The sequence below is a fragment of the Rhinolophus ferrumequinum genome, chromosome 15 (assembly GCF_004115265.2).
Source record: "Rhinolophus ferrumequinum isolate MPI-CBG mRhiFer1 chromosome 15, mRhiFer1_v1.p, whole genome shotgun sequence".
NCBI lineage: Eukaryota > Metazoa > Chordata > Mammalia > Chiroptera > Rhinolophidae > Rhinolophus > Rhinolophus ferrumequinum.
In genome coordinates this window covers 206,698-221,404 of record NC_046298.1, presented here as the reverse complement: position 1 = coordinate 221,404, position 14,707 = coordinate 206,698, and the positions used below count along the sequence as shown (strand labels likewise).

Below are 14,707 nucleotides of genomic sequence, written 5' to 3'. Positions count from 1 at the left end.
TTTACTTACAATAGCATTTCAGGAAAAGAGCAGCAGCCTGCCCTAACCCCCCACCAGCGACCAGGACACCAACCCCCAGTATGTGGACGCCCCGAGGGTCCCAGTCAGGGAGTTAAGGCCACAGAGCGCCCCAGCCCCACTCCCGCCAAGGCTCCCACCCCCCACAGCTTATCACACAGGACACCCCTGGCTCCCAAGTCCAGGAAGAACCAAACGCAGAAGTCCACGTAAGGTGTCCAACGCTCTGTTCACAAGAACCATCGCTCTGAGGACAGATGGAACAGCAGGAGCCTGGGAAGGGCTGGTCAGCGTGGGCAGCAGTGCACGGAGCGGGCCTGGTCAGTACCACCATGTGCAGCTCCCACCAGCTCATACCCAAGACGGGGCTCAGACCCAACGCTCCCCACCTGCCATCTGCTCCTATTTTGTCAAAAAAAAAACCCAACCCCAAACCCTCAAAACAAAAACCAAAACAGCTTCATGAAAACAAAGTAAACATCAGAAATTAGAAATAGAAACTGCAACCTGTCCCTCAGCCGTCCCAGGTCGTCAGGATGCACCTGCTGCTCTCTCCCGGACGCACGGCCACTGCTGGCCCCGTCGACGGCAGCTCTCCTGAGCTTCCGGCAGCCAACTTGGCTTCCGAGGTCAACGGTGTGAGCACACAAGGCAGTAGAAGCCAGTCCGGGGACGCCCCCCATAATTACAGTGCCAGGAGACAGTGACACAGGGAACCCGAGGACCGTGAGGCTGCCTGCTCTGTAGCTGGATGGGGCTTGGCACAGACTGGGTTCCGAGAGGTCACACAGCACACACCCAGGAACCCTCCGGAGTTGGCAGTGGAGCGAGGACATAGCCCCACAGAGTGGGCACCCCCGTGGGGCTCAGCAAGCTGGCAGGAGTGCAGGTCCAGGTTGGAGGGACCAAGACTCTGCCCCCAGGACGTTCCGCAAGGGCCACAGGGGGAGTATTTGCTGGGTGGCTCTGGAGGATGTCCTCCATACGTCCTGGGGCTGCATCTGTCCATGGGGTATGGAGACCCTGCCCGCTGCTGTCTGGCACCAGGGGCCCCAAATCCCCCTCACACGGCTGACTGCCATCACACGGCGTCTAATGGCCAGTCTCAGGCAACCCCTGGAGGGACAGGGGAACAGAAGGGAGCTGCAGGTGCTGCAGGTCCTCCAGCTGGTTGGCCCAGAGTTACAGAAATTACTCACAAAAGTCAGAAGTTTCTGCAAACTCACCCACCAAGACAGAGATGCACCACCCAGCCGAAGAGAACAGGACGGTTCCCAGGCTGGCAAGTGAGGGGTGAGCAGTGAGGGTGACAGCTGCCGCTGCAGAGTCAGCAGAAAGGCAAGACGCAGTGTGTGGCGGGGGGCTCGGGCCTGTCCTCACGGTGCTCCCCGCACCCAGGGAGAGGTGGCACGCTGCGGTGGCCACTAGTTCCTCAGGGCAGCCAACCTGCAAACCACCACGAGCTCTGTGAGGCAGGGCGAGGGCTACGCCAGGGTGCCCCTCAGCCCCCGCCGGCCACTCCTGTCTGCTCGCTCTCAGCTTCCAAGGTGATTCTGAGATGACACCCTAGCTGGCCGTGAACTGTCCATTCTTATTCCTCACAGGAAGAGGAGCATGCTTCCCTTTCTAAAGCAAGCTGCAGGTGGATGGGGGGAGGGGAACCAGTGGTGCCAGGGTGACAGAGCCGCCCTCCTTCGGCCTCTGGAGTGCGAGCTGTGGGTGGGCTGGGGGTTCTGAGTTGGGCCTGTCCTCGGAAGGACGGAGCCCCTGGGTGGAAGCACCATGTCACACGCGCCCCTGGCCGCCCCCAGTGTCAGGGCATGGGGTGCCCACCTGCGGGACAGCTGATCTTCCTGGCTGTGCACAGAGCTCTCGCCCAGCGCGGAGGCGCCCTCGGGAAGCTGGCTGAGCTGGTCCAGGACCTCTAGGCCGTTCTCCTCGGCGATCTGCACGATGAGACTGTCCACCTGCTCCTGCGGCGTGCTCAGCGTGGTGGCCGAGCTCATGGAGTCCTCCATCACCTAGGGGCAGTTCTGGGCAGTTGGGCCCAGCCTCAAAGAGCCAGCGGCCCCTGCTGCGGCCTCCCATCTGGACTCCCTTTCACATGTGCTTCCTCCGCACCAGCTGCCCTCATGTCACTCACCAAGCCTTGGGGTGCCAAGCTTTCCCGGCCCCCACACCTAGAGGTACTGCCATCCCAGCCCCAGGCCCTCATCTGCTAGAGCTGGGTCCGGCCTGGACCACAAGGACTCAGGGGCCCTTGTGGCTCAGAGGACACCTGGTGATGCTGGGGGAGACATGTGTGGGCCCACACGCCAGGCCCATGGCCACCTACCGACGTGTGCACGTCCAGGCTCTGTGTCTGCTGCTCAAACCTGTCTACCACCGCGGACACCTTCTGCAAGTCCATGCTGCCCAGCGCCCTGTCCAGCGCCTTGGTCACCTGTGCCATGTTCTTGGTCACCTGATACAGGAGGAAGCAGGGAGGCAAGAGAACTGAGCAAGGAATGGCCCCCGTCGGGGACAGACCCCTGAGCTCTCCGAGGGCAGGGCTGGGACCGTCCCACCCTAGGCACGGAGCGCCTGGCCAACAAGACCCCGGACCTGGCCGGACAAGCAGCACATAGGCCCCCTCCTGGCAGGCCCCTGGAAAATGCCGTCAACTACAGGATGGGTAGACGCTGCCGTGGGTCTTGGGCCCCGCACCTGCTGTGTGGAGCGAATCCCACCAGACCTGAGGGTTCTGGCATGACCGCCCCGCCCTGGCCCCGCCTCCGCTGCAGCAGCCTGGCTGAGACTCACCCCCTTCATGGTCATGGCCGTCTGCACCTTGGAGGCCACCGCGTCCACCCGGGACGCCATGCGCAGCCAGCTCACGCCTTCATTCTTCTTGCGGATGGCATTTTCAGCATACACGCGGGCACACTCCACATTCTTCTGCTGAAGGGCCTGGAATTCGGGGAGAGGCCAGCTGGGAGAGTGCTTCCCTGATCAGAGGCCGGGGCGGCCCTTTCTGGGTGTCCGCCTGCGTGCCCCCTTCACAGCCCTCTGCAGGTGTTGTCACCGGAAGCGACCGTCAGCTTCATGAAAACACAGAAGGGCCCAGGGTGTGCAGGGCAGGGCCCGCAGGACAGCCCGCAGAAGGGCTTAGGCAGAGCCCTGGGAAACACGGCCACCATCCTGGCCTCACACCACCACCTGCACCCTGGAGGTGACAACGCCGACTGCAAAGGGACCACATCTACAGCTGAAGACGGGACTCAGACCCATGCTGGGCTGTCCGGCTGCCCTTCTGCCCCAGGTGCCATAGTTCGTGAGAGGTCACCAAATCCAACACCTGCCACCAAGAGCAGCAGACCCCTCCCTGGAGAGGCCCCGCCCCGGCACGGGGACCGGGGAGCCTCCAGCTTCACAGGGAACACAGAGCTGAGGGTGACAAGGTCAGGGAGCAGCATCGGGAAGGCTGTTTCCTACACAATCACAATTTGTGAAAAGGGCGGGGTCAGAGCGCAGGGAAGGAACTGAGCGTGGCCAGAGGCGAGCACAGGGGGGGCAGGGTCCCCGCTCCTGACGCCTGGGGGCGGAGCCTGGGGGCCCTGCGAGGCCCTGCAGGATGGATCCCGCTGATGACCTCACCTTCTTCACCTTGGCCTGCTCTGCTTTCGAGTCTTTCTCCGCCTTCTTGGCCAGCTTCTCCAGCTGCTTCGCCGTGAACTGAACAGAGGCGGGAGCCGAGTCAGACACGCACGAAGCCAAAACGCACATCCCGCCACGTCCCTCCGACACACAGCTCCTCTGGCAGCTCCCACTGTCTGTCCACAGTCCACTCCTGGGCCAGGTGCCCTGGGGCCCTCCAGCCAGTGGAAGCAGTAGCAGCAACCAGGTCACCCTCTGGCCTGACCTCGCACACCCCAGCCGCCTCCTGCCTCAACACTGTCCACTAGCCCCTCCCTCTGGAGAGCCCCTCCCTCCCAGAGGGCCCCAGCCCTGGTCACAGTGGCCCCTGCAGTCCCCCAGAATAGGCCTCACCTTGACCAGGAAGCCAGCAGGGGAGAATGCTCAGGTGACCTGTCAATAAGCAAGCTCCCCAAGGCCCAGTCTCCTGACTCCCGCCCTGCTGGGGGTATGGCGTCAGCCTGCGACACCCACCTGCCTGGGAGGATGGCCTCCCCCCATGCCCAACCCCCCCATGCCCACACACTGAGCACTGGCACTTTCTGAATAGAGAAAGGCCTCGTTGTCTGTCTACCTCACACCCCTTCATCCCTTAAGGGAAAAACCAACATTTTTGTTCCCTGGGAATCCCGTCCTGACAACCTACAGCGGAGTCCACAGCACAGGCTTGTGAACACAGTACCGCAGTCTCAGACGCTCCCTGCCCTTCCCCTCCGGGCAAAGGCAGGCTGATGAGCATGTCAGCAGCTTGTGCCTGGCACTCCTGCCCAGTCCCTCAGAACCAAGCACGGATGGTTAACCATGAGGGCACGTGCTGGGTTAATTAGGAAGCACAGAACCACCCCAGACAGGAGGGACTCTCAGATGCCACAACACCTTCCTCCAGCAATTTCAAAGGACTCAAAGTCACAGTTGTAAATGCCAATGGAACATCAGGGGGGCACCAAACACCTCAGTTGTGTTCCTTAAAGAGAACACAGCCGCTCTGTCATGAATGAACCCAAACGACCTGGTTCTGCTCGGCCCAAGATGAGGAAAGAATTACCATCTAGCCAACAGAGTAATTCCGTCTGTCATCATTCTGCCTGAGCACTGTGCAGAGGTCACCCAATTAATAATCTGTCCCTCTGAGTGCAACTTACACCATTGTAGCCATTCGCTGACCAGGAGGACAGGGTTGGGGTGAAGGGTCATTCAGTACATACCTTCAATTGGAACAGGGTATCTGCAAAGAGAGAAGATGGTTTGAGGACTTCAAGAATGACAAACAGCACTTGTAACAAGCAGATGGGGTCACGAAGACCTTTCTGGAAATGCACAGCTGCTACAGAATACAGGCAGATGGCACTGACTGGGGCCTTCAAGAAGACGGACAGGCACACCGGGCCTGGGCAACTGCAGGGCCACCTGAACCTACGATTCCTCACAGGTGATACCAGGGTGGCATGAGGTGACCAGGCAAATGAAGTCATGGATGCAGCATGTGGCCCACGATTAAAAGTCAAGATGGTGGTTTGTAATTAATGCAACTTTACAAAGGACCCTTGGAGTTCTCTCCCAACCTAACAGGGCTCAGTACTTGACAGTCTATTGTTTTTATACTTTTCCTCAAAAGTAAATGGATAAACACAGCAGGGTGATGACTCTCATGCCTTCAGGGGCCACCATTACGAATGGCAGCTGCCATTCCTGAGCCATCGAACAGGCCGAGGTGTCTCGGGGGCTCGGGGGCTCGGGGGCACACGGAGGAGCGGAGACCTGAGTGTCTGGCTCCCCTGACATCTGCACTCGCTACTCACTCACCAAAGCTCAAGAGCCATCTTAACACCATGTCAATGTATCCAATTTCTAAATCTGGAGGACTCCTGGAAGGGTTTACCACAGGGGCTCAGAGGAGGAAATAAAACCAGGACAGGGCTGCTGTGTGTTCACAGTGCAGACCACGGCTCCCCGCTGGCCCACTGGACTCAGACCCGCTCAGTGTGTCTCCGTGGATCAGCGCAGGCCTGCTCAAGGCCAGAGCCGCCTGGCTCAGGAAAACAGCTGGTGACACGGGTGGCAGGCAGGGTGCCGACAGCAGAGAGCACGGGGGGCCTGGCTGGGGCCCAGCTAGCTCTCCGACCTGCTGTGACCTAACGCACCTTTTCCCAGCCTCGGCTTTGTCATCTAGACCTGAGCGGTAGGAACAAGCTCTCAAGAGCAAAGATTTGTTGAGACAAAATCTAACCCCGGAGGAAAGCGACACCGGCAGAAGAAAATTCCCTTGAGAGTTGAGTAAGCTGTGGAGCAAAAACCAACATTTTGCGGGGAGGGGGGGTGCCGCTCATCTTCTCTCGGAGGCAATTTGTACAGAATTTCCTTTATGACGAAGACATGCTTGCGTGGCTTTTTATATTTCACGAAATGATTTTCAAAACCTCTCCATCACATCAGCCCTTAAACACCCCACCAAATGTGGGCAGCTTCCCTCCATCACTGACTCGTTTCTTTGGTGCCCTGAGCACGGAGCGGGCCAGCGGGCAGGGCTGGGGCGACAGGTGAGGGCAGGGCTGGCGCGCTGCACCGGCTCCGCCCCCCCGGCCCCCACCCGCACAGTGAGGGCGTCGCCGGCCGCCTGAGACCTGCTATGCGGCAGGCCTGGCGCGGACCCACCTCCCTGGCTGGGGTTCTGGGGCAGTGGTGCGACAGCTTCCTTTTCCGGTGCGCTGTGACCTGACAACCCAGAGCCCCAAATGTCCACGTCTCTCGCAGGCACCGGAGATTGGTGGGGGGCGGGTCGGACGCTGAGGAGGGCCGGGGAGCCGGAGATCGGGGGCCGGGGTCGAGGCCTCGGGCGCCCGCCTGAGCCCCGCCCGCGCCCCGAAGGGTGGCAGCCTCTTACCGTCCATGGCCGGTCCCGAAGCGGCAGCCCTCGCACAGGCGGACGGACGGGAACTTCGGGCGGCGTCGATCGCACCGACCAGCTCTGCGGGGAGGCAGCTTCCGGGTCGCCCCCCCACTTCCGGCGGCCGCCCTTCTCGCGAGAGGACGGCGACCTGGTCCGCGAGCGGAGGCGTTGCCATGGCGACAGCGCGGGCGCCGCGAGGTGGCGGCCTCTGTGACTCACTCGGGCTGCGCGCCCGCCGAGGGCAGGGTTCCGGGTGCGCCGGCGGGGCGGCCGGCTCACCTATGGGCCTTAGCAGGAGCAAACACAAACCCGAGAAAGGGAAAGGTAAAGGGCCGCCCGGGGCGCCCGGCGGGGTGCGCACCCGCGAGGGGCTCGGGGTGCTGGGCGTCCCGCCCCTGCAAATCCTTACGACGCGCGAGTCCTCTCTGGTCACCGTGCCTCAGGAATCTTTTCATCCATGGAAATACCCATGTTTAGGGAAATGGAGTGAATCAAGTCTTTCAAGCTCTCTTATTTCATTCTGGGCCAAAGCAGAAAACTAAAGGACGCCCTAGATTTGGTAAATTATAGTTCTAATTAATTATTCATACATTCCAGGTGAGGAGCAAAAGAAGTGGTGCACCTCTTCAGTACCACAGCGTAAGGGAAGGTCGATGGACAGGCACTCCCAAGAGTCTGAGAGGCCTGCAGACGGCTTCTCTCCTAAGAAAGGGACGGCCCAGCACCAGTGGCTTCCATGTGAAGTGCAAGGTAGGACACGCCCAGCTTTCAGCTTCAAGGAGTTTGGGGATGGGTGAGCCGGAGTTGAAGTGATGAGACACTTACAGCAGGGGGCATGCCCTGACGGCCGAAGGGTGTTAGGACCTGTATATCGGAGGTAAAGACCCAGAATCCTAGGTGGAAAATGTGAATTCCCTAAGGGTTCAGGTGAGGTGCGCAATGACAGCTGCATAACGAATACGTTGTAGTCGAGAGGGCCCTAGCGGCGGGCAGACACAGGCACACCGCTGCTGTCCCGGAGGGTGGACGTCTTTTGACACCACTGTCGTCCCTTCCACATCCTGAGACTGGAACAGAAGCTTGGAAGAAAGGCTGCTCCAGTCTGGAGAACAGCCATGGGTGAGAAGGGGCGGGGGAGCTCTCTGCTCGGGCACAGGGATCAAGGAGGGAACGTAGGTGGGACAAAGGGGTGAAACGGTTGGCAAATGTATTCGCTTGCTAACAGCCCGGTGTGGCCAGAACTTTCCCTGGGGCCATAGAATATTAAGTCTTTTATCAGTTCTAGCATGTGGATTGTGGAAATGAAACAATTAAAACAAGGGAGGTGTGATGGGGTTTGTGCCTTGGAGAAACCTTTCTGTCTCCACAATAGAGGCTACTCGGGTCAGCCCGGAGACCTTGCTATTAAGTAGGAACTAATGAGGCAGTGGCAGTAGGAATTACAAAGGATCCAGGAGGTGGAAGCAGTGGGACCTGCCGATGAGATGAGATGAGATGTGAGGAAATGGGGGAGCCAGGAAGGTGCGTTTCGGTGCCCATGAGATTGAGTAGTTGGTGGGTCGGACAGGGAAAAGGCAGGAGAAACATTGGCCTGGCAGGGAGGGAGGAACTGGGCACGGCAGGTGTTGGGCTTGGGAGCAAGACCTGGACTTCAGATCCCAAGATATTTATTTATTTTTAAATAAACTTTATTTATTTTTTTATTGGGGCATATTGGGGAACAGTGTGTTTCTCCAGGGCCCATCAGCTCCAAGTCATTGTCCTTCAATCTAGTTGTGGAGGGTGCAGCTCAGCTTCAAGGCCAATCGCCGTTTTCAATCTTAGTTGCGGGGGGAGGGGGGTTGCAGCCCAGCATCGCATGCGGGAATCGAACCTGCAGCCTTGTTGTTGAGAGCCCGGACTCTAACCACCTAAGCCATCCGGCTACCCGTTCAGATCCCAATTCAGAACCCTCGCTTGAGGGAGGAAGACTGTAGGAAGGGCCAGAGTCCTAGGGAGAAGGTTTGGAGAGTGCTACCTGTCTCTCAGGAGGCTTTTGGGTGCAAGTCACAGAAAAGCCAGCCAGACATGGCATTGCTGCCGAGGGGTTCGATGTCTCCCAATTAAAAGGGGTATGTGCGCCCACAATTCACCACCCTCAGTATTCGTGGTCCCCAGATTTCTGGACAGCTCCAGGGGTCCCAGCAGCCAGGACTGTGCCAAGTCCCTGAGAGGTGTTTCTCCTTGCTCTGTATCAGCAAGGAGAGCCTTTCCCCGGCAGGCTCGCCTGCCTGCCCTCTCCAGGATGCATCAACCATTAATTCCTGGGCTGGGCCTCTGCCAGCAAGGGGAGGTGTGGGCACGGGAGGGCCTGCTGCAAAGGCGCCAACAGTGTCTGTCGCACCCTCATTTCAGAGGGGTGGAGAAAGGACGGGTATAGAGGGCAGAGGGCAAGAGCGAGGATGGAGTTTCAAGAAAGAAGGTGAAGAGTGCTTTCTCCATATACTGGAGCATCTTAGCAATAACAGGGACAAGCTACTGACACATGCGGCACCTTTGGAGGTGAAGGAACCTCCAAAGCTTGATACTGAGTGAAAGAAGTCACGTGTAAAGACCACATGTATCATATTCCATTTATATAAAATTTCCAGAAAAGGGAAATTTATATAGCGGGAAGCCTGGGCTAAGGGTGGGAATAGGGGCTGGCCACAAGGGGCATAGGAGGCCTTTGAGGGTGATGGAAATGTTAAAACTGGGTCAACGGTTTCCCACCTCTGAAAGTTCACTAAAAATCATTTAACTGTATGCTTTAAACAGGTGAATTTCATGGTATGTAAATTATACCGCAATAAAGCTATTAAAAAAGAAAGAAGGGGGACTCCTGGAGAGTGTTAAATGCTGCACAGAGAGAGGGGTTGACCCGGAAAAGGCTCCATGGAATCCTGTGAGGAGCTGCCCTCCGGGGCCTTGCAGAGAACAGCGTCTGAATCAGAAGTGCAGCAAGTCTGCCAGAAGGACATCTAAACTAGGATGCAGCACCTTTTCTTCTCTTTCGTCTGTATTCTGACTCTAAGGAATTTCCCTGTCAGATTTTGAAAAGTCAGTTTCTTTACTTAACCTAATACCATAAAAGCTTTAGGGATATGGAGAGTTCCAACAAGTTAAGAATTCTGTGTGTAACTGTGGGGACAGAGCCAGGAGTGCAGTTTCCAGGCTCTCGGCCTCACGTGGAAAGGTGCTCACTCGGGTAGTAAATGGCCATCAACTGTGATTGGATAGCCATCAGCTGTGGCTAGTTGGCCGTCAGCTGTAACCCATGAGCCATTGGCCACTAATATGTGGGGGCTAGCAAGAAGATGGTGGCTGGCAAGCGCAGATTGCAGTTAGCAAGGAGTTGCCTGACTGGCAGAGAAGCAGATGGCAGGTTGCGGGTCATGTGGCTCCTGCTTCCTGTGTCTCTAACCCAGCTGCAAGACTATAGTGGTATGACTCCCCTATCTAAGGCTCCGTGGGTGTTCCTTTTTGGCTTCACCATATCCTAAGTTCTTATGCGGGGAGAGCTGAGACGTCGCCTGACACCACCCTGCATGACATTGACACACGAATTAAAAGTAAGCTTTACTACCGTGGGATAAGGATCAGAAAGTGACTGCCGGACTGGGCTGTGGGGGAGGCTGGCTCACTAGAAAGGGGCCTGTGGGAACTTTGTGGGGTGTTGGAAAGTTCTGCGCTGTGTCTGGGTGGTTACACAGGTGTATACAACTGTGAAAACTCATCCAGCTGAGCACTGAAGACTGCATTTTGTGTGAATTATTCCTCAAAAAGAAAGCATATCCATGGGTCCTTGTCTCTCAGAGCTGCACCCAGATTCTTTCAGTGTAAATGGGTGGGATAGATGGAGACAGTGCTTGAGGTTTGCTGCAAAGTCAAGGAGTCTGCATGTGGCTGTCGGTGTTTCCCAAAGACAGCACAACACCTCCCTTTCCTCGTGTTGTCTGGTGTGTCCCCGACGCTCCTCCCACCTTCTCTTAACCCTCCTTAAATCTCTGCAGGCTTGACATCCTCTTGTAACCCATAGAATGTGGCAGAAGTGACTTCTGATTCTGGGCCACAACAGGCCACGCAGTCCCGCCTTTCTCACTGGAGCCGTCACCTGTCCCCTGTGGAGGTCTCCTGGTCTTCCAGCCTAAGGGCCAGCCCTGTGAGTGGACAAGCCTTCAGATGGTCCAGCCCTGGCTGGGCCACCACACACCACGCAGAAGCGGCATCAGTTAACAGCCCTGTGCGTGGCCAACATGTGTGTCCTGCACATCAGCTCAGTTGAGCCTTCAGATGATGAGCTGCAGACACCAGACTGCGACCCCTGGGAATCCATAGGTGACAACTGCCCAGTCAAACCTGTCCTGACTCCTGACCCATAAAGTTCTGAGGAAATAAAATGGTGGCTGCAGGCTGCTGAGGTTTGGGGCAGGCTGTCGTGCAGGACCAAGTAGGGAGCAGGAGGAGGCTCAGTGCTGGAGCAGAGATGAAGTCTGACTGTGAGTGTGTAACTGGCAGTCGTGGGATGGCACATATTGTACTTTTCTGGCTCCTTCTGTATATGCTTAAATTTTCGTATTACAAAATCCACAAACGGCCGGCCCAGTGGCTCAGGTGGTTAGAGCTCCATGCTCCTAACTCCGAAGTCTGCCGGTTCGATTCCCACATGGGCCAGTGGGCTCTCAACCACAAGGTTGCCGGTTCAACTCCTCGAGTCCCGCAAGGGATGGTGGGCTGCGCCCCCTGCAACTAAGATTGAACACGGCACCTTGAGCTGAGCTGCCGCTGAGCTCCCAGATGGCTCAGTTGGTTGGAGTGCGTCCTCTTAACCACAAGGTTGCCGGTTCGATTCCTCGAGTCCCGCAAGGGATGGTGGGCTGCGCCCCCTACCACTAACAACAGCAACTGGACCTGGAGCTGAGCTGCACCCTCCACAACTAAGACTGGAAGGACAACAACTTGAAGCTGAACGGCGCCCTCCACAACTAAGATTGAAAGGACAACAACTTGACTTGGAAAAAAGTCCTGGAAGTACACACTGTTCCCCAATAAACTCCTGTTCCCCTTCCCCAATAAAATCTTTAAAAAACAAATCCACAAACATACACACATTATAGAGATTAACATACCACAAATTTGCAATCAGCCAAATCCAAAATGCTGGATATCTACTGAAAAAAGGACACCAACTTTTCTACAAATAAATAACATGGGAAAAAAGAGGGTGCATTAGTGGGTTCCAGCTGCTATAACGAAGTACTGCAGGCTGGGGGCTTAACAAACATTTCTCCTAACTCTGGAGGCTGGGCAGTCCCATGATGTGGGTGCCGCTGAGTCGCTCCCTGAGGATCCCTCCCTGGCCTGCAGACAGCCATCTAATTGCTGTGTCCTCACATGCCCAGAGAAAGAGGGCTCTGTCTCCCCTTTTATGAGGCACTAATCCATCGTAGGGGCTCTGCTGTCGTGACTTCATTTAAACTTAACCTCCCAAAGGCCCCACCTCCAAGTCCAATCACATTGGGGTTAGGCCCTCGACATAGGAATTTGGGGGACACAGACACCCAGACCATGACAGGGAGGATGTTATAAGGAGACTTGAGAGGCCTATGAGCCAAATGCAGTATGTGGACCTGGACGAAGTCATTGGTGAGATAATCAAATTGGGTCTTAGATGGTGATAAAGAATGAATGATAATTTTCTTTGATGTGACAATGGCATTGTGCTTACCCTTTAAAAGTCTTTCTCTGATTCCGATATAGACTCTATGATTTATGGGCAAAAATTGTATGTCTGGAATTTGCTTGAAAATACTCAGGAAAAACAACTGAGGAAGAACAACAAAACAAGATGACAGGATTTTGATTGAAGCTGCAGGATGCATATATGGGTGCTCATACAATTGTTTTTATGTGTGTCTGAATATTTCCCTAAGTTAGCTTTATGAAGGTAGGGAATGCTTAATTGCAAGAAATTCTTGAAAAAGAAGAGGAACTTGAGCATTTATTTATCAATTAGAAATATGCTGAGTGAAAAAAACCTCAATTTATTCCCTGTAAAACATAGATTAAAAGGGGCCCTATTTGAGAAGCTTGCCATGGGTTGTGGGTCGCTACTGTCTTACTCTAGGGCTCAGAACACTGTCCCCTGTGTGGCTGGGTCCACGAGGTGTTCAGTAGGGAACAGAGCTCGCTGCAAAGCAGTAGGACCAGTGTGAGCCATTTGGTAACAAGTACGTGACAATGTGAGTATTCTAACTAAGCACATGTGCGCAGACACCTCTAGTGCTTTAACAGAGGCCTGAAGGGACGTGCCTCAAACTTGTCACCTCCAGGGGGCAGGCTGTGAAGGAACTTGTGCTTTTGTATTTTGGAACATTTGACAAACTCAGCATCTCACCACTTGTGTGCATTCCTTTAATTAAGAAAATGCGGCCAACTGAGCAGTGTCGTCTCTACAGCAGCATTCCGGCCCCTGAGGGCACACAGCTCTGGTTCCCCGGCAGTAGGGCGGTGGAGCCTTTGGCTAGGCAGACCTGCCTTTGCGCTCCTCCCTGCGTGCTGCCTGAGCCTTCAGGCAGCTGTCGCCCCACGTGGCTGGCACAAGTGGCTCCTGTCTTCTTCCCAGAAAGAGGCGTTTACTGTAAGTTTCGGAGTGCTCGTGTATGGTTTGGACTGCTTTCAACCTCACCCATTTCTCTTTCCGGAACCACGAATCTAACCCTGCGCTGTGACCAACACAGACGTCTGCTTTACAGCAGCGCTCCCACAGACTCACTCAATGCCTGAGTGTTTTCTTCCTTCTAGAGAAACCTGATGCAAAGGTAAAGGCAAGCAAGGAGAACGTTGTTCCACAGATCGTCATCACCAGAGCCTCAAATGAGACTCTCAGCAGCTACAGTTCCGTCGGAAGTGAGGAGCAGAGAACCATTGAGGAGCGGGCTGTGTGGGGCCCCTACTCCCGACACAGGAACCCCAGTACGGTAGACGCCTATCATTTACAGAACAATGAATAAACGGCCTCCCTGTCTTTGTTCACTGTGCTCTGAGCCTCAGTCACGAGGGCAGATGGGCACCCTGCCTTGTGGGAAGCTGCAGGTGCCCCTTCAGGAAATGAGGTCCCCCCCATGACCACCTTTGTCTCACCCCACCCCAGAGCTGATGGCAGCTTGGCCGAGGGCAAGAGTGACTCTTAGATGAATTTGAATAAATAAATTAGGATACCCCTGTTGGAAGTGGCTGGCTGTGCAGGGGAATGACAGACGGCAGGCGCTGTCTCAGACAGGCATCTCGCTGACTCTTGGGGGCCAGTTGCCTCTGGAGAATGCAGTGAGTCCTGAACGGTTGTAGTGAAGGAGATGTCCCCCACTCTTGGAACAAAGGTGGGACTCTGAGGACTGTTTCAGGTATCACGTTCCAGAACAGGAAGTGCACAGTCACTGCAGAGGCCCACAGGCTCCTCCTGGCCTGACCGTAATGTGATCCAAGGTATCAGAGTCCAAAAGGAGAATGGAGAGGGAGGACAGCTATGGCACTTACAATTGCAAGTGGCCTTGTCAGAGCTATCCTGGGAAGAGGGGTGTCGAGCTGACAACCTCCCATGTTTCTGGCTGTGAATGAATGCTCCCTATGGTGAGGTGCCATCCAGGGGACCCCCCCCCAACTGTCCCACCCTCACCAGCAGTGCTCAGGTCAGGCTGGAGAGTGCCCTGCCCTGTCTGGTCCTACACGTTTAGTCCAGTGACAGTGTGTTAGCTCCTTTAGTTCCAGCATGCTCAGCAGGCTTTACACACGGTCCCTGTCAGTATCAGTGAGGAACATATTTAGTATTAAACAGTACAATTAGTTTCAGTATAACCCAGAAAGAATCATAAATTTCATATTTACATTGTTTACTAATGCTTTAGAAGCATCATTATGTTTATACAATACATTTATTTATGCATTCTGACTGCCACAACCAAATATTAAACAGAAAAATCAAGCTCATCCAAATGTGGATTTGACCCCATACGGTCAGCACACCTACCCTTCTCCACAAAATTTGTAGTAGCCGTTACATTTCTATTATTTGACCTAGAAATTGGCCCCCTCCTACCCTTTTCCTGAGCA

General features: G+C 55.5%; 1 protein-coding gene across 1 annotated transcript; it reads right to left on the bottom strand.

Annotated features, from left to right (window-relative positions):
- Positions 1-30: 30 nt before the first annotated feature.
- CHMP1A (charged multivesicular body protein 1A) lies at positions 31-6,788 on the bottom strand. The gene is made up of 7 exons (XM_033128991.1): positions 6,575-6,788; positions 4,899-4,918; positions 3,655-3,732; positions 2,821-2,967; positions 2,354-2,482; positions 1,852-2,039; positions 31-1,464 (listed from the first exon to the last, which is right to left on the bottom strand). Exons 1-7 carry the CDS (start codon positions 6,753-6,755, stop codon positions 1,443-1,445), a joined length of 765 nt encoding a protein of 254 aa, XP_032984882.1. The 5' UTR covers positions 6,756-6,788; the 3' UTR covers positions 31-1,442.
- Between the last annotated feature and the right edge of the window lie 7,919 nt (positions 6,789-14,707).

What these genes read in the sequence shown, in the direction of transcription:
- CHMP1A (XM_033128991.1), bottom strand. Translation starts at nt 6,755, where the DNA reads ATGGCAACGCCTCCGCTCGCGGACCAGGTCGCCGTCCTCTCGCGAGAA. An exon ending in TTCGGGACCGGCCATGGACG is followed by an intron (nt 4,919 to 6,574) that starts GTAAGAGGCTGC and finishes CTCTCTTTGCAG; the next exon opens with ATACCCTGTTCCAATTGAAG. An exon ending in GCCTGGACGTGCACACGTCG is followed by an intron (nt 2,040 to 2,353) that starts GTAGGTGGCCAT and finishes AACTGCCCCTAG; the next exon opens with GTGATGGAGGACTCCATGAG.